General features: G+C 29.5%; 1 protein-coding gene across 4 annotated transcripts in view; it reads right to left on the bottom strand.

Annotated features, from left to right (window-relative positions):
* The window catches only part of LOC107454609 (uncharacterized), a 127,380-nt gene that overhangs the window by 15,429 nt on the left and 92,311 nt on the right, over window positions 1-19,640 (bottom strand). For 2 of the 4 annotated variants that reach the window (XM_043049975.3, XM_087160843.1), the window contains exons 3-10: window positions 15,730-15,935; window positions 11,551-11,702; window positions 9,728-9,928; window positions 8,117-8,299; window positions 6,336-6,601; window positions 4,610-4,833; window positions 1,433-2,185; window positions 288-339 (exon numbers count right to left, since the gene is read on the bottom strand). In XM_043049975.3, coding sequence (XP_042905909.2) covers window positions 288-339; window positions 1,433-2,185; window positions 4,610-4,833; window positions 6,336-6,601; window positions 8,117-8,299; window positions 9,728-9,928; window positions 11,551-11,702; window positions 15,730-15,935 — 2,037 coding nt within the window. The remainder of the gene's footprint in view (window positions 1-287; window positions 340-1,432; window positions 2,186-4,609; window positions 4,834-6,335; window positions 6,602-8,116; window positions 8,300-9,727; window positions 9,929-11,550; window positions 11,703-15,729; window positions 15,936-19,640) is intronic. The other 2 variants (XM_043049976.3, XM_087160844.1) reach the window with 1 other exon arrangement.

The raw sequence follows: 19,640 nt of genomic DNA, 5'->3' as shown, positions 1-19,640 counted from the left end.
AGTGAGCTCAGATTGGAGGCCTCTCAGATCATGCGGTCACACCTTTGCACCAAATACTTTTTGATAGGGAGTTCATAATTGCCATAAAATTGGTTGTATCCTTGTAATGTCTTCAGGTTATTTGTTTCTCATCTTGAAAAGCTCTTTTTTGTGAATCATATTAATATATAAAAATTCTGATTAAATTATTCCTAAGAAGATATTCTATACATAAACGAACTCTAATACACTTTTAACTCAGATTAGTATAATACACAACTTAAAAAACAATAAAGGATATTTCTTACTTTTTCGTTTGAAATGAGTCGTCAATCCAAACAATCTCAAAAACCTCAGTTTCTGAAAAATAATATATTGTGCTATTAGAGAAGAGAATATCAATTTACTTGTTACCGAAAGATGGAAATCTAGAGAAGGTCAATATTTACATAATGAATGTCAACAATCACATAGTCACTTTGGTGAATGTCCAAAACATTCACTAGGTCCAATTTTATATAAATTTATTCATTGATATCTTAATATTTATTCCGTGTTGTAATATCTAATTAGGATAGATTGGGAAAAACTTCAGTCTTGGGACAGGGCTAACTCTTTGGACTAGACAGTTGTACTTAATCTTTAAAAAATCAGTATAGGAAATACCGAGAAAGTATGTACCGAGTGATGGCACTTATCTTTTAAAAATCAGTGTAGTGAAGACCGGGCAACGGCATCTAACTTTTAAAAAAGACATCAATGTAGGGAATACCATGAAATTCCGTAACCGGCGAAGATTTCTTATTTTAAAAAACATTAGGCTTGAGAATACCGGTTATCAACTCCAGAGCTGCTCGGCACTTGAATTAAGTAATATTAGAATTTTTTTTGTTTGGAAATGAAGCTAAAGAACGTTTATTTTAACTTGTTCGTTGCTCCGTAGCTACCAACTAGTACGGCCGTTGAGAAATAATTTTCTTAGTGGTAGCTACATTTGCGTTTTGGAATACTAAATCTTGAAGCCTAGAGTTTAAAAAAAAAATTTTTTTTTAGACTACCACGCTGAATTAATAATTTAAACACATGAGTAGATAAGACCTATTTGTAGGCTAATTATACTTGTAGATGTCTTAATAGTTTTGTTTTCAGAAAATTCTTCATAACTTAATTATTGTTTCACTACCACTTTGTAAAATTACTTTTAACGACTGTACCAGTTGGCAGGTATGTATATCTCTCATTGAAAAGTGATAATCTATAAAGATAAAAACGAAAGTCGAATTTTCTTATTTTGGTAACAATTTCAAAAGCTGAGCTTGCCGACTATAGGTACGCAAGTTTTCACATAGTCCATTATTGGCATAATTTCAGACACATTTATAATAAATATAAAATACATAATTAGGAAATACATTGAGTTGGAAATCATGATAATATTCATGTATAATTTTACCTGAGGATTATGCTCATATTTTGTTGGTGGCACTTTTGAAAGTATCAGAAAATTTTTTATCCTTTTTTCTTCCTTCTCATCATCATCCTCAAACTTAAAATCATTTTTTTCCAATTTCTTGGCATCAAGGTCCAGTTTGCTCACAACAGGAAAAATTTCAATATTACTTTTCAGCACTGGAGGATTATAACAATCTGCATAACTATTCTGCAGAAAACTCTCTTTTCCGGGACTGAACAATTGACTAGATTTATATGATGGCACAACATGCCTATCATTGCTCACAGGCGTGTGCGTTTTCACCGGTGGTAACAAATGTCCATTCATCTCCAGTCTGCTCTTCTCAGATTCCAACAACCTAGCATGCATTCCTTCATTCTGGTAAGTCGGCGTTTTTAACACCGCACCGTTCACAACTTTGCGTTGATGATTCTGGACAGCGTTATCTTTGATTTTTTTGGATTCGTGACTTTTTCTATGATTGTTGGAGCATGCTTTCTGTAGTTTTTCATGTCGCCATTCGTGCGGGGCATGTTCCTTGTTGGGCAGGTTGTCGGTTGGGTAATGGTGTGGGGGTTCGGATCGTTTGTTGTCGTTGGGTGCAAAGTGTTTCTTTCCGTTTGGGTCGTTCACTGGAAGCTCGATGTTGGGTATGGATGAGTGTTTCTTCTCGTTCAGAATCGAAGGGCTGAATCTCAAGCTCATTTTATCGGCAGTGGGATTTTCTTTTCCATGATGATGTCGATGCACTTCCTATCAAATGATTAAAAAATTGAAATATTTTAAAAAAAAGATATATATGTTCTTAAAGTTCAAACAAACTAGTTTAAACTTAAGAATAGAATAGTTAGATGAGCAAAAATGTTACTTATAGAATAATTTAAACTTTAACCCTTTCGAAGATCGTGGGAAGTATACTTACCACCACTTTTTTACCACTTTTAATTTAGGTTTCCATTTGTTAATAACTTCAGCTTTCTTGAAGTGCGTATGAATAAAATTGGTAGCCATTTGTTAGTTTGAAAAAAACGTATAAAAGTTATAAAATACATAATTCCTTTTGAAGTTTGCAGCATTTATAAAATTTATTTTATAGAAAAATAAAAGTCAATAAGTTCCTAATAGGTCGTGTTAAATATATTTACCACTAAAAAAATGGAATTTTTATAAACTAAATTAGTTTTTTTTTCTTACATAAATTACTATTCTTAAAACAATTTCAATTCCAAAAATACTTTAATTTACCTTTGCTAGATATAAATGGCCCATTAAAGGGTTAAACATAAAAGTTACGTTAAACAAACCATAACTACAAACAGAAATTTTGAAAAAACATTAGAACTTCAGAACGGAATAATCAGGTAATCATTAACAGAACAGTTAAAACAATAATTAAACCTTAAGAACAAAATAATTAAATAAACAACAACGGAACTACTTGCAAAATATATGTCTATAATAAAACATTTGAAAAAAAATTTCATTATTTGCAACTCTAAAAAGTTTAGTTTTTAAATTTCTAACGAAATAGTTAGAACCATAAAACAGTATAGTTAGATAAATAACAATACTACTACAATACAATACTACAATATAGGGGAATCGTACTATAAATAACAATAACACTAATAGTTATATTAAACAAACCGGAACTACTAATAGAGATTCAAACAAAATATTAGAACTTCAGAACAAAGTAGTTAGATAATCATCAGCAAAACTGTTAATACAGTAGTTAAATCTTAAGAATACCGTAGTTAAATAAGCAGAAACAAAGCTACTAACAAAATGTATCGGTATATTTCGTGTCAAATAACAAAACACTTGAAAGAAAAATTTCATCATTCATAGCAAATATTTAAGAAGTTTAGTTTCTAAATTTGTAACAGAATAATTAGAGTTTAGGAACAGAATTATGTGATAATAAAAACAAAACTACAGAATAGTTACAACTTTAAAACTTTGTAGTAAGGTAAACCAGAACAAAACTTCGAATAAAAATTTTGAAAAAAGTACTTAATTAGATAACTACAGAATTCCTATTAGAATATTTAAAACTTTAGTACAAAACATTAAGGTATACAACTAAGGAACTTCTAAAACTTGTTAAAACTTGAGAATAGTCAGATAAACTACAACCGAAGTATAAACAGAATAATTACTTAAACAATAAGAGAACTACTTATTAAATAATTTGAGCTTAAGAACAAAATAGTTAGGTGTACCACAACGAAGCTATGAATAGAATATTCAGATAGAGTTTGTGGAATTGTTAACAGTAAAATAAGACAAAACATATTATTATCAATTGCATTTTAACTACGATGTTGATCAACTACCCTTTTGCAACATCGAATCCTCAGCCTTGAAATTAGAAACTAATCCTAAAAACAAGGGCAGTCCATGATTCTGGGCTTTTTGAGGAGAAACTTCCATAGAGAAGAAAACTGATAAAATAGTTAGCCCAATATACAATGGACGATATATAATCAAGATCCATATACCACTAAAAAGATTTTTCATGAGCATTGTGGTCAGTGTCAGCCAAGAGCAGTATACGAAATGACCAGCCATTCCTGGGATCGAACCTGGGTCGTCTTTTTAGCAAGTAAGAGCTCTATCCTCTGAGAGATTATAAGCATGATTTGTCCTTATTACATAACTTTTTAACATAAATTAGAAAATTTTACTAAAATAACATAAATTAGAATATATATATGTATATAATTGTAAAAAAAGTATGAAAACGATGAAGAACTATTTTAAAAGTGAGTAAAACTTTCAAATTTATGTTAAGAAGTTATGTAATAAGGACAAATCATGCTGATAATCTCTCAGATAGCTTGCTTGCTAAAAAGCAAGTATATATACTAAAGCAAATAAATATACTAAGTTTCCCTTTTCATCATATGCTGCTCTTAAAACAAATAAAATTTAAAGCTATCTTTTAAATTTCATTAGTTGTTACTGATAAATCACTTTCCTCATCAGCTGACAAATAATGAAATATCCTTTCATTTCAATTTTAATTTCATTTTTCACATCACTCTATTCTTAATAAGATAAGCTCTATCCTGATTTACCAAAATAATAAGAAACTTCTGATACTTGTTTCTGAAAGTGAATCAGTAACAGCAAAAATTTTGTGTATCTATGTTGGTACATTTGAACACTTACAGGTGGTCGTAGAGCTGGCTGTTTCAGAATATGTCCGCCATCTTGATTCATTTCTTTGGGATACTGATTCGCAGGTTGCTGCCATGGCATCCATAACTCTGCCTCCTTTTTTGGAGGTTCTGTACCAGGTTGAACGACGAGGTTGAGGGGAGTCGAATTTACTATTGTTGCAGATGGAGTTGTATGATTTGAAGTCGAGTGAATTGCGGGTGGATTTCTTACACCTGAATTAAGATATTTCGGAGATTAAAATCAAAGAAAATAAAATTAATATAGATAATGAATCGTTAACGAAAAAAAATCGTGAAATAAATGCATTTTATGATTTTTTAAAAGGGGTTTAATAGGAATGCGTTTTTCATTACCTCCGAATATACTCGAAAAGTTGTCTAAGGGGCCGTTCACAAATTGTGAGGACATTCAAATCGAGAGCAGAGGAAAATGAAGGAAACGAGAGGGGGGGGGGGTTCAGTTAAAGACATTTAAAATCAACATGTTTAATATTTTATATAAATATATATGAAACCATTTCTAGTACTTGTTGGATTTATTGATTTTTTCCAGATGGTACAACTTAAATATAAATTAAATATATTTGTATTTAAGTTGCTAAAAATTAAGTAAATTTAGTAGCAGATTATTCAGGTCTTTAAGCGTCTGTGTTGCATTTTTGGAACACATGTTTCTTTTTCAAAATGTTAAGGACTGGTAGCTAATTCTTTCTTTCTAAGAATTTATATTAGAAAAAAACTGAATATTAATATGTGCTAAAATATATTAATAATATGAAAGTCTATATTTGGTTCTAAAATCATGTAGTTGTTATGATTTTTAACCAAATCAGTAACTAATAGTAGAAAATTTCCATTTAATTTACATGCAAATCTGCTACCATTTTTTTCTTAATGCACTTTCCTCTTAGCTACAAAATAAGCCCCGCAGGTAAACAGTTAAACACTAAATCTCCTATTATCTAAAAATGTTTTTGCTACATCTAGCATGTCGTTATTTTAGAGCTTTCACAATTAAAATTCCCCATCATTTCTATGCAATGTTTGCTAAAATGTTCATCACTTTGATTACCCCACGTGACACTGCATTTCAGTGAAATCAAGCTTATTATAGAATATTTCGTAGCTAATAAATTATGCTTTGAATTCAATAATAATTTGAAATAAAGTTTCATGCTTTAAAGGAAGAGAGAACTAGGCCTATCAAAAATTCGACTTAAGCATTTTCTTCCATAAAAACCTAACTTTAATTCACTTACATAACCTAACTTTTACATAAGCATAACTTTAATTTTACTTAGAAAATATTAAAAAAAATATTTCATTTGAAGGTTATAAAAAAATCTAAAAAAAGAGATTTATAAAATTGCTGCGTAACATTATAGTTTAATTGCGTAACGCTATCCAACCAATTCGTGCAGATTCTCCTTTTTTCATTGTTGGGAAAAATATTTTTTAATATTCAATTAATGTTGCAAATGTATTTGATTTTTAAAATGAAATATAGCTTTTTTTTCTTCTCACAAACCTAAAGTCTGAAATGAAAAAAAATCTCTGAATGAAATTGTCGACAAAAAATCTTTATCATAAATTAAACATCTAAAAATATTTCTAAAAAAATCTATTAACATAATGTATTTTTTGTCATTCGCTTTTCATAATCTTAGTTTAAAAAAAAAAGAACTAGTAGTTCGTAAATTCAACTAATCTCTCACTTGGTGATTCAGTTCTTTTCGAAGATGAGGAACCGTAATGGGAGTTATGTAATCCTTTTTTATGATCAGAATGTTCCTCTTTATCTCTGTAAGGTTTCTCTCTTTCTCGCTTTTCTTTTTCTCTATGTTCTCTCTCCTTGTGCTCTCTTTCTCTTGTCTCTTTATCTTTCTGTTCTTTTTCTCTTTGACGTTCCTGTTCTTTATTTCGTGACTGATCTAACTCTATTTCTTTTTCCCTCATTCGCCTTTCTTCTTCTTGTTTTAACCTAAAAGAAATTTCGTAATGATTTAAATTTTTTTAACTAGTCAAGTTCGTTTAGTTTTTTTTTTTTTTTTTTTTGATCCCGTTAAGATTATGCATGGGATGAAACGAAAAAATTTGTTACGATTTAATGAGCTTTTCTTTTATTCCACAATTTACCTTGATACTACTAATTAGCTTGCGAAATATTTTTTTTACACTGTATAAAAGTTTATATCTTTAAAACAGATGATACGATTCAGACTATTATTATAAACTTTAATTCTAAATACATAATTTAATAATGCATGTTTAATAGCAGTTATTCACGTATACTAAAAATTCTGCACATTCAGGAAGTATTCATATGCATTATTTTTAATTATAGTAAATGTTTAACCATTATATTGAACCTCTTCATGACCGGTGTACGAAAATAAAATATACTAAGTCTCGTATCGAAAAGGTTAACCAATGTATTACCAATATTGGTTATTAAATGTGACCAATAATCAATATATAATGTTATTTTTCTGATAGTAGACGGATATATGCTTATGAAAATTGTGCATAAATTCCCTACACAATTAAAAATAAGTGCTATTATGAATAATCAAGGTTATTTATTTAATATAAGATGGTATTCTTACTTAAGTAAATAGCACTAAGCAATAATCTTCTAAGTATGACGCAAGGGTAAATTTATAGGGGGCATTCTAAAGTCTGCATTTAGCATCTTAATTATCAAATGGCTTTTATTAATCTTAATTATTATTGTTATGAAAATGGTGTCTAAGTATAGTATAGTGGCTATGATGGAAACTGAGAATTTACGTTTCTTTTTCTAACACAGTAAAACGTAGGGGAAAAATGAAATACAATACTAAACAATATGTATAAACTTATTCATTTAACGCAAAAGACACCAGGCGCAGATTAATGCTAAGAGAAAAATACTTAAAATACGCATTTTTTAGAACGTTACAATATTTGCTAAATTTACATTAAAAAATACGATATTTATTTGAATTGCTTGGGTTTTTTTACGCGCTGATGTGATGAAATGATCTTAGAAAGAAAGAGAAAATAATTATCAGAAAATAACTTGATTTTCGATGTTGAATATTACGATGTTATATGGTCGTGCAGTAACTATATATATTTTTTTCAAATTTCATTCATAATTTTGTCATCTTTGGGATGCATAAAACAAAAAAAAAAAATGCACGTATGGTTTAATTTACTTTTTTTTCTACCATTTTTGAGATAGAAATGATACAGCTCCAGCTTATTAAGAGATTGCGCTGTAAGTGGTTTCCTATTGCTGAGCTAGCCACTTTACTATACATATATACAAACTGTTTCCCTTACTACAGCAGTAGCCTTTCGACAATGAAGAGGATGAATACTGACTTTATTGGGATCCTTACATCTTTTGACATACTTTAATTATATTAATTATATTTAATTTAATCATATTTAATTTAATTTCATTTAATTAAATTAATTTAATTATATTAATAATAGCAACTTAAATTACCTCTCATGATTGAGAATACTGTTATTAGCTGAGCCTAGAGATAATGATTGAGCAATAAGATCTGCTGCATATCGGTTGTTAGGGTAGAATGCCGTTGGGGGAGCCATCATACCTGGTTGTGGGTAGGGCATCACGGGAGGTCGGAGCAAGCTATACCTTTCCAGATACAATGGGTCATCAAACCTAAAAATACCATTAAATTCCAATTGAATTTTTATGTCGTCAAACATAGATAAACTAATTCAAATAATGTGGATATACATTATATATATTATATATATTATATAATGTATATCCACATTATTTGATATTCATTACCGGCTGTGAACATAGCAAAGAAAAAGACTACTTATTGTTGTAAAAATATTAAAATTAAAGAATGAAATAATTAATTTTATGAATTTATCCTTGGCGTATGCGTTTGCTGAAAATGAATAAAATAAGTTGAATCATGATTTTCAAAGCAAGATCTGTTTTAAGCGTTGAGAATAATTATTCTCCTTGAAATTAATTATTTAGAATTTTTCTTCTTGAATTTAATTATTTTGTTTTGAATTGAAAATCCAGCTGAGAAATAATTATTTAATTTTTTATATGCGATTATAATTTTCATAATTCAATTATTTATTGCTAAAAATTTTTTTTAAAATTTTTTGCTGGTTTTTTATTCCCATACTACAATTTATCATATAAACAACAGAAATATTAAATAAATTACCAATTATTGATTGGATACAAATATAATTTTCGGAACCCTGTAATCTTTCGGAACCCCTGTAATAATTCCACGGAACTTTAAGCTACCGCCTAATAACCTGGGGGAATCGCTAATCTAGATATAATGTAATGTTTCTAAGAATATTATTTTTTGTCTAGTATTGCATCTATGAATAGAGAGTTTTGAGAACATTTTTTGCTAAGAATGAAACATTCTTTTCAGATACAGTATTTTCAATTCTTTCTTTCTTTTTTATACTTAGTAATTCCATAATCTTTTTTTTTTAAAGTTTCTTTAAAATTTAGCAGCTTAAGCAACAGGAAGAACTAGTCTACGATATTCTGTGTTAAAAAACCGGGATGGCTTAAGGCGGCAGGGATTACCAAACTTTTAGGCTTTTTTTTCTGATTTTAAATGCGTGTAGATAAAGTTTCAATTTGTTTGGTTTTTAATGTCGTATTAGAGCTATGCACTAATAAGTTTATGACAACAGCTAGGAATTTATCCATAATTATGCCGAAATCAATACTGGACCATACACACACCACACTACAACAATTCAGATCGGTGGACAAATGAGGTGCTAATCAACCAATCATCGCACTATTGCTCCTCAACCATACAACCATGAAGTTTTCTTCGTTTATGCATTAATTTTGAATAATATTTTTTTTGTAATGGAAATTCCAGCAAAAATTCACTCTTATCGGAAAAAATTTTAAACTAGTAATAAAATCTGGCTCATCAGATCGTTTTATTTATAAGAGTAATGCCAGGAAATATTATTTTCAAGATGCAATACTTGAAAATAATGACATTTTCTAAAGACGTGAATACTTTTGGATAAAAAAAATTTAATTATTCCTTATGAAATAATTGGAGATAGATCCTACCTGTATGCCGGATGAGAGAGATGTGGCGGAGGTAGAAATGCTGGAGTGTAGGGATAAGATACAGCTGGGTGTGGATCAAAGAGAGACATGTGGTGTGGGAGTGTATTGCGTGATTCTTCTGTTCCTCGATATGGTTGAAATCCCCTAGAGGACGTCAAAGAGTCGTCTGGTCGAGGCAGAGGAGCGATTGTCGCATGTGGTCTAAAATAAAACGAATTTTATTATAAAGTTTTTTTTAAAAAAAAAAGAAGACAAAGCTTTACTTTACATGGTTAAAAACAGTACTTCATCTTCTTTTCAAGCAATTTTCGCTCAAAAATAAAGCTGCCCATACGGATTGGACCGTAATTGCCATTCTTATAAGCTGTTAGAATATTTATTAAAATCCACTCACAGAAAATTAGGTAATTTATGGTAAAAGACAAGGCAGCTCATATTGATTGTTCCATAATGACCACTCATAGTGTTAGAATCCTCGTCAAAATTGACATAAGAAACCTTTAAGTTTAAGAAACTCTTACTCTGGCTCCTAATCAATATAAATGATTTTGTTTTTAAGTAGGTTTTAAAAATATGCATTACTATACTGCAATCTTTGTAGTTCCTGAAAAACGCTGATTGTGTTTTTTTTTTCTGTAATATTTCAAGAGAAGAAACGTGAATATTTTTTTACTAATATTCCTGTTATAATTATACAACAATGCTTGTGAAAATTGCAACCCAATGATAGAATTATGCAAATTAAACCAAACTTACATAAAATGTAAAGTGAGTTTAAGACATGCAAATGATTAGAATAACCGAACGATTGCGCATATTTTTTTGTATTATTATCAGTAATATATGGAATAAATTTTATTAATTCCTGTCAATTTCTTCATTTCGTTGCAATTTTCATAAACATTTGTTTAAAAGTCGTGGTGGCTCAGGGAATAGAGCGTTAGCTTTTCAATGACGTAAGCTGGGTTCGATTCCCAGCAATGGCTGGTAGATACGAATTCCGCCCCCGGCTTGCACCGACCGCAGTGCTGATATAAAACTATCCTCAGTGGTGGACAGATCATGGGTGGGAGTCTCTTTGCCGTCAGGGTTTTCTTGGTTATTCTCCATGTGATGAAAAGGAGGGTTAGTTCAAACCAGAAGTCCTCCTCGAAGGCAAATTTCTCCCAATACTTGATCCAGGAGTTCCCTTGTCTTCAGGATTAGGTTCAAAATTACAAGAAATTTCAAAATTACTAGGAATTTCAAAATTATAAGGATTAGGTTCAAAATTATACAGAGTTGAACATTGGTAGTCATAAACTTGAAATTGGGTCTGCTGTTAAACGACTATTATAAAATTAAATTAAATAAAACATCAGTGTAGGATATTCTGGTTGATAGAGCGTTGGACTCGTGTTCGTGAGAGAGGGAGTTCGTATCCAACCGGCCAAAAAATGCCCGTGGTATTAAATTACGACTACACATTAAATCTGTCGGGGCCGCAAAGTCCTTCAAGTTCCCATACCAAGTCAATACATCTGGACGCACTAATTCAGAAGTTCCCTAGATTACTGGATTGGGTTCACAATTACAAAACTACGGAGTTGAACATTGGTAGTCATAAACACAAAATTGGGCAGTTTAACGACGGTTATAAAATAAAATTAAAGAAAACATTAATATAGGCATGTGATATCAAGTAATGAAAGAACTGACGTTTTTTGTGGGTTAATCTGTTACTTTGGAACAGATTTTTTACGTAGATTTACTAACGGAACAATCCGTTATTCAAATAGTTATCTCTTAATGAAAAAAGTACTTTAAAATAGTTTAATTCATACCTGACTTGGGATGAGGTAGATGATAAACCTTTGTTTGCTGCGTCTTCCCATTTATCAGAATGAGCGTTTCTAGGGCCACTTTTTGAGGAATCTAGTTTCACCCCCATCGAATCTTGTACGTGTCCATTACTTAAGCCGCTTGAATTGACCTGCTAAAAAATTACGAAGGATCACATATTGTTAGTTACAATATTATATACCAAGAACAAAGTGAATGGAAAAATTAACCTTTGTGTAGTGATCAATATTTTGTTATGTTGTTTATTTTTATGAAAAATATACACAATAGAAGGATAAATATATACCAAATGTTTCAAAATTTAAAAAAAAATCAATTTATTGAAAACAGGCGGAGATAAAATGCACAATTTTCTGTGCTGTGCTTAGAAGCTTTGTTCGCACCAAATTTAAAAGTAGTCACAACGTTCGGCTACAGATGGCACTAATTAAGTGAGAAAACCTTTAAAATAATGTCTACAAAATGCAAATTGCCATTTGAAACAACTATCTGATGATGAAATTAATTGATATTCGTGGAAATATTTCAGAAAGAAAGGTTTGATATGAAGTAGAAAACATTATAAAATAGTTTTTTTTTCTATCCAAAATACCATCTCCTGTTGAAGTTTATAAAATAATACTGAAATTTTGCAAAAGGAAATGCTTAATCTAGTAGAATACAGCAAATTGCACATTTCCAATTTTTCTTTAAATTGTTTCGCATATCATTCAGTACTTTCAAACATCCAGAGCTGTTTTAATGTCAACAACTGGCACTAATTTAACGTAAGCAATCTTTTGTTAAAATTTTCTGGCACATTTGAAGTTCAGAAAATCTTTTACTTATTTATTTTGAAAACTATAAATGGTACTAGAGTAGAGGTGGCTCAGTGGATAGAGCCCTTGCTTTCCAATGAGATCGAGCGAGGTACGAATCCCAGCGATGGCTGGTCAATATGAATTCTGCCCCCGGTTCGCACCGACTACAGTGCTGACTTAAAATATTCTCAGTGGTAAACGGATCATAGGCTAACCGCGGGATATTTTCGTGGATTTCCACTATATGTAACGCAATTTTTTGTTAGTTCCATCAAAAGTGCTCCACGAAGGCACATTTCTTCTAATAGTAGATCTAGGATCTCCCTTGCCTTCTTGATTGGGTTCATAATTTCAAGGCTACGGTGTTGAACTTTAATAGTTGTAAACCTAGAAATGGGTCGACTGTTCAACGACGGTTATGAAATAAAATATAAATGGTACTAAAATTAAAAACTATGCAGTTTTTCATGGTAGTTTTGATAAAAGAAATGAAACGCTTATAAACTGTGCGAATAATTTAGGATTTCACAATGAAAAAGAGTTAAGTAACAAAATTTTACTGAAGCAAAAATAATAAAGAAAGGGTTATGAGTTGTTACCAATTCCGTTTTTTTGGAAAAAATGAAACTTTAGAAAACTTTAAAAAAAATTTTTTTTTAGGATTCGAATTAAATTAGAAATAAGTTATTTTCACCATTTTACAAAATAATCACTTACAGAAATGATAAAAATAGATCTCAAAGAAAAACTTTTTTTTACTCCCGAAATAAAAACAGGGAAACGATAAAACCACGATAAAAAAAACTGCTTTATTATCAAATAAACTAATATTAGAAAAGAGAAAAGCTTATAAATCGCTTACGTTGCGATTTTTTTTTATTCCTGATGATTCTTATGTAAAATATTCTCATGTATCTGAATATCTCCCCCGGTTCCCCAATGACCCCTCTTCCTTTACTGGGGACACACCTATATAATGTTAAGAAGCACTCGTACGATTGCATATCCTGCGAAATCCTGAATTTCCTGCGAAATGCTTAGGATTTCTCCGAGGTGGTAAATGATTGTTTTAAAGATTAAATTTCTTCTGCGGAGTTAGAGAGGTGAAAAGTTGTAGTAAATATTGAAACTTAGGTGGGATTATAGTATCCTTAAATTTGAATAGCGAAAAACAATTTCTTTCTTAAATTACTATTTCTTATTTTCAAAGTATTTAAACTTATAGGTCATTTTTCCACTTCCATACACCTTCAAGTGATAAAAGTGTTTAGCACCAATTTTGCCTAAAATCAGGGAAAGGGGTAGAATTCACGAGAAAGTTTGGAAGATTTGATAGCTGTTTAAATTTTCCCCTCGCCCGCTTTTGGACAAAATAGTGAGCCAGTTTTTTTATTGAAGGTTATCTGAGGATAAAAAGCTGTGCTGGAAACTTAAAAAAAAAAAATTAGTTGAACAAAAGTTGAAAACGATTCAAAAAATTTCAAAAAAAGCAAAATTAATTATTAAGAATTTTTTTATATTAATTTTTTGCATAATTATTTATTTTTTATAATTTAAGAGGAAAAATGCCTCATAAGCCAGTCTCTTTGCTGGAACTGTTTATTTCTTCAACCACTTACATGGAGATTAGCGGTAAAATGACCCTTTTTCCTTACTTTGGTTTCGAATTCTCTACCATAAAATAAATCATGTCATATATATATATATATATATATATATATATATATATATATATATATATATATATATATATATATATATATATATATATATATATATATATATATATATATATATATATATATATATATATATATATATATATATATATATATATATATATATATATATATATGGGTCATTCTCACAAAAACAGTAATTTTCATGTCCCCAGTATATTTTATGTTTGTTTTACAGCTTACGAAAAAAAAATTCAGGGAAAGTGTCCTTCAGAATGCAAGCTAACAAAAGAATAAAAATAAAATTATCAATTTTTATTTTTTATTTATTTTAGGTTATTAAAATATACCAATATGTCATTCCCTCACTTGTCCCCACTGCTGATTTAAAAAAAGAAAAAAATTGTTTCTGAAATAAAATTTTTTTTTTACAAATTCGTGTTCTTTATTTCAGAATACTGAAATATAGAATTCAGAAAATCAATTTTAAATTTAATTTCTGATAAAAATATTAACACAGCACGATTTTAAACTTTGTCCCCAGTGTTTCGCGTCATTCCCTCACAACAATGTTCTTATGACCTGCAATCTTCTTAGAATTAAAATATTTTAATAAAAACTTCAGAAGTTAACAACTGGCATCATAGAACAAAATTGCAGCATGTTTCCATTTTCAACTTAAAGAAGCTTTGCTGTGGAATAAATTTGAATGAATCAAACCAGGTAAAATTTTCTACATTTGTCATTCCCTCATGTCATTTTTTAGAGTAAAATAAAATACAACTTCATCGAGAAAGTGGATAATTATATGTTGCTTTCTTGTATGAATATAATTGTATGTGATTGATTTCAGAAATTAATTAGGCCTAACTGTTATTTTTAAATTTTATTGAATTCGTCATTCCCTCACTAGTGTATAAAGTGAGGGAATGACGCTAAAGTGAGGGAATGATTCAAGATGAGTATATTATTAATTTTTTTTTTGTTCAATCGTGCCAGCCAATTTTATTTCCCAAACCTGTAAAAACTATTAAATATATAAGACTAAATTATAATAAATATTAGATATACTTAGTATGTTATCATTTTCAAACTTTAGGTAGATGTAACTTAGATAAAAACATGTATTAAAATAAAATATCATTCCCTCACTATTAGTGTCATTCCCTCACTTTTTAAATAGTGAAAATAATTAATTTACTGATTAATTAATTTGAAAAATAAATTAAAAAAGTAATAAATTAATTTATTAAATTAATTAATTTATTTATTCAATTAATTAATTAATTATTATTTATTAAAAATTAATTAATTATAAATTAATTATTTAAAAATTAATTAATTTAAATATTAAGTATAATTTATAGGATATATACTTTCTTTATAATGCCATTACATATTTCTATTAATATAAAAAATATCAGAGCTTTTTATTCACCTTACTTTTTTGGGATTTTATGAACTGAAAAATGACAGTTTTCGTGAGAATGACCCATATATATATATATATATATATATATATATATATATGCTGGACCTGCATACAGCTTTTTTTTTCGAAAGTGATGTGTAGAAAATTAGTCATAGAATATACAAAGCACCTATATATATATATATATAGAGAGAGAGAGAGAGAGAGAGTACAAGAATTATAAATTCTGTCAGAGGAATGAAACCACACCTTTCGACTTTCAGATGTGTGAGTAGCCACTGGTCTGCTGGGTGCGATTGTAACTACAGGTGGGGATGATGATGCATATGAGACTTGGTGATTTGTAAGGAACATAGGTGGTGGCGGTGGATTTGGAACGTTTCGCTTAGGCGTTAAGGATCCTTGACTGAGAACAGGGGATGAAACTGGTGAAATCTGGGTTAAGTCTTTTTCTCCTGAAAAAAGAAATAATAACATTAAAAATTAAAAAAAAAAAAAAAGAGTAATGCGTTGTTATTTATGTTTTCTCATACGTTATGAAAATTTCTTTTATTAATGCTATAAAAATTCATCTGCAGTGGAATTAGGTCATTGTTAACTTTCTGAATTAAAATTCATTTTATGAAAGGAAGATAAAATTAAAATATTCCACTTTTTATTTTAATGTTTATTTTTTGCATGATTGTTTTTAATATTTAACTTCATTAACTAAAAAAATAAGCAGTTTAAATGCGCATTTAATATCAGCTACCACCTATACCAGATTTTACTTATTCATTAATTTATTAAATTATAAATAAATGTAAATAAGTGAAATTATAAATAAACGGTAGCTATCATTTATTCGAATGTGCATTTCTACGGCTTATTCTTTCAGTTGAAACGCACATTCCACTAACACGTTCACGCCGGGGTGACCCACCGGTGGGTCACGCTAGATTGTCTCATCGGGCGGCGCACCGGAGTAAAAATTGGTAACAAATAAATTTCATTTTTTAGTTTTTTTCCGGGAATAATAAAAATCCATGACTACCGATTGTTTTTAACGGATGCAATTTTTATATTGAATTGCTTCTTCGCCGTGATAAATTTCCCTACAGTAAATTATTAATGTTGAGAATAGATGAACTCTTCCCGAATATTATTTAATATTGAAATAGTTCTTCTACCAGTATTTTCTCTTTTCCGTCCCGCTTTCAGGCTCAACATCCGGCGTGAACATGTTAAATAATAGCTCCCGTCTACTCCAGATTTTACTTGTTCATTTGTTTATTATATTTCAGTTGTATTAAGATTTTGCGTAACTTTTCCGCAGCAAAGTTCGATATATATTATCAACTGAGTCCTTAGATGGAAAAATCTAAGTCAACAGAAATCTTTAAACTAAATTCTATTTAAAGAACAGAGTTACCATCTTTCCACGCTTTTTGTAAAAATTCATTCTAGTGGTAGCTAAGTTTATTTTTTAATGTATTATTTTTTTTATTCATTTCTCATTTTCTACATCACTACATATAAATGATTTAAAAGCACATATGCAACGCCACTTTGTAGCAGCTCTATCGTGGTGAAGCTTTTGAAATGTTGGTAAAATTACCAAAAATTCTGAAAACATTGGTTGTGAAACGTCTGAGACGCTATAAAGTATTTTGCCATAAGTGTAGTAGTTATCAGGGATGAAAGAATAGTAGTTGAAGATTTGCACGGGCTGACTAACACAATTCAAATTTTTTTAAAAAGAAATTAAATTCAGCAACTTTTGATAGTATAGTTTGATATTGAAAGCGACTGCAAAGAACTTTTGTGGCTTTAAATGTAAGTCATAGCGTTAGTTGCAACTGAGTAATAATTAAAGAGAAAATAAATCAGCAAAAATTAATTAATAGTTTCTACCACTTTTTTACATTTTTCAGCGCCTGTGGCATCCTTGTGGCTGCGAAGAAACGATGACTCTTGGAAGTGAATAGTTTTACAATTTTAGTGGAAGGTAATATTTTTGAAATAAGTGTGCTGCCAGACTGGCTACATTGCACCGGAAATGGTTAACTGATTTTCGGTTCTATATTTTTTATTTAAAAAATGATTTTTACTGCGATTTCAATGAAATAATTTTAATTTGTTTTATAACAGAATTTAGATTAAATTTTTGACAAATATTGAAATCGTAATTTTTATTTTACTTCCTATTGGAAAAAAATCATCCATGAATAGCTTTGTTTGGAAAGATATAAATTTTCTTTAAATGATATTTTTAGTTTAGTGTTTTTTTTTTTGTCTGAAAGTATAATTTTTTTGACGATTGTAAATTTTTATTCAAATCTAACAACACTTGTCTGCTCTTTTAAAAAATAGCACATAGGAGAATAAACATAGGATCTAAACGGATCGAAAATGTCGTACCATTTCCAACGTAGCAGAGAAGAAAGGCCCATACTTGAGTGAATGTTAAATCTTGGTTTGTGATATATATAACTGAATTGAATAAAACTGTAGCTTGTAGAGAGAAAATAATTGCTGATTTGAAATAAGCGATGTCAAAACATTTAAGTTCAGTTCAAATTTCTCATGCAACAAGAAAAATGTTCTTTGGTGCCATCAAGGGTGAAAGCGAGACGGAAAAAAGGAAAGGCTGATAGTAAAACCATTTCAGTTATAGCTAGTTTTGGGGAGGAGTCTACTTATTCTTTTTTTAAATTTTTCAACAATATCTACTTTATCTTGGAAAAGAAGCAGTTTCATATATATGCCAGAATTATAAAAGAAATCTTGATAGTTACAGATATTTCATTTTTTTCGGAAAAAATGCTGGAATGAAATGTTTTACGTACCAGGTTTTTCTCTTTTCCGTCTTGCTATATAAGGGCTTTCACCCATGGGTGCCATCAGGATTTGTAGAGGACGTTTGTTATTTCTACTTAATCGCATCCAGAAGCAAAAATACATGCAAGTGGATGCCTGACCAAAACACGAAAAAGACATAACTCATCCATATTCAGAAATGACAAATTTAAACTTTATTAAAAATAATCTATCAACTTTTAAGTGGTATAGTATTTATTTGAAATAAGTTACGTTAAAATATCTAAGATCCGTTCAGTATTTTTATACATAAAAAAACTAAACAAAAAATTATACCTCAATGTCATCAATACTTGTAGACGCAGTTTTATTATTTAAAAAATATTATTTCTATTCAATTACAGATTTGAAATAAATGACATCAAAATATCTACGATTAGTTAAAAATTCTCTACCATCAGGACTAGTAGATGAAGTTTGGTCTAGCATAAAAAAAAACTTTTTCCTCTTAATTGCATCCACCAGCATAATTATATGCAAGATGATGCTTGATTGGATTTAATCTACCGAAAGATACTCGTCAGAAAAATTTAAATTTTATAAAAAATAATCTATTAATTTTTAAGTGGTACTGTAAAAATTTTAATTTGAGATAAAATTTAACACTTCAGGATTAGATCAGTCACCTTTCTACTCTTTTGGAACAATTTCTTCTAATCATAATTAAGATTTTAATGTACTGTTCTTCATTTTGTAAATTTATTTATTTTTCACATCACTACGTGTACATGATCCAATAGTTCCTTTGAAATTCCTCTTTATTCCAATTGTTTTGTGGCGAAGCTTTATTATGCTCTGATACAAAATTAAAACTTTTTACGTAAACCTTTAAATTTCAACTTTTAAATAAAGTGGTTGATGTTAAAACCCACAAAAAACAGCATTAATATTTTCTATAACAAATTTACCTACTTTATTTTGCCAAATTTACCTTTAGAGTGGACCGAAAAACACTTATTTAAAAAGGAATCTTAACTTTATTCGAACCAGAAGATTTCTTTGTGGATTTATCGAGAATGGTGCCAAATATATATTTTAATTACATAATATTTTCCGCTTTCGTATCGCAGTTGATTATGAGGAAATGGCCCTATACTGTAATCAAGAAAGCTGTTGTAAGTTGACGCACCATGTTTCTCTTTTTGCAAATTTCACCACGTATTGCAGCAAAGTTAGTTAAGCAAAATTTGACAAAAATCCGACATCTATAAGAGAAATATCTGAACATAGCTAAACTGTTAAGTACCCTGTCCATAGTAAACCAAACATTTTTTTTTGAAAAGGAAAATATTTTACTTTTG

The sequence above is a fragment of the Parasteatoda tepidariorum genome, chromosome 4 (genome assembly GCF_982258835.1).
Source record: "Parasteatoda tepidariorum strain Cologne lab strain chromosome 4, Ptep-v5.0, whole genome shotgun sequence".
NCBI lineage: Eukaryota > Metazoa > Arthropoda > Arachnida > Araneae > Theridiidae > Parasteatoda > Parasteatoda tepidariorum.
The sequence above is the reverse complement of the archived record's forward strand: the minus strand, read 5'-3'. Positions and strand labels throughout refer to the sequence as shown.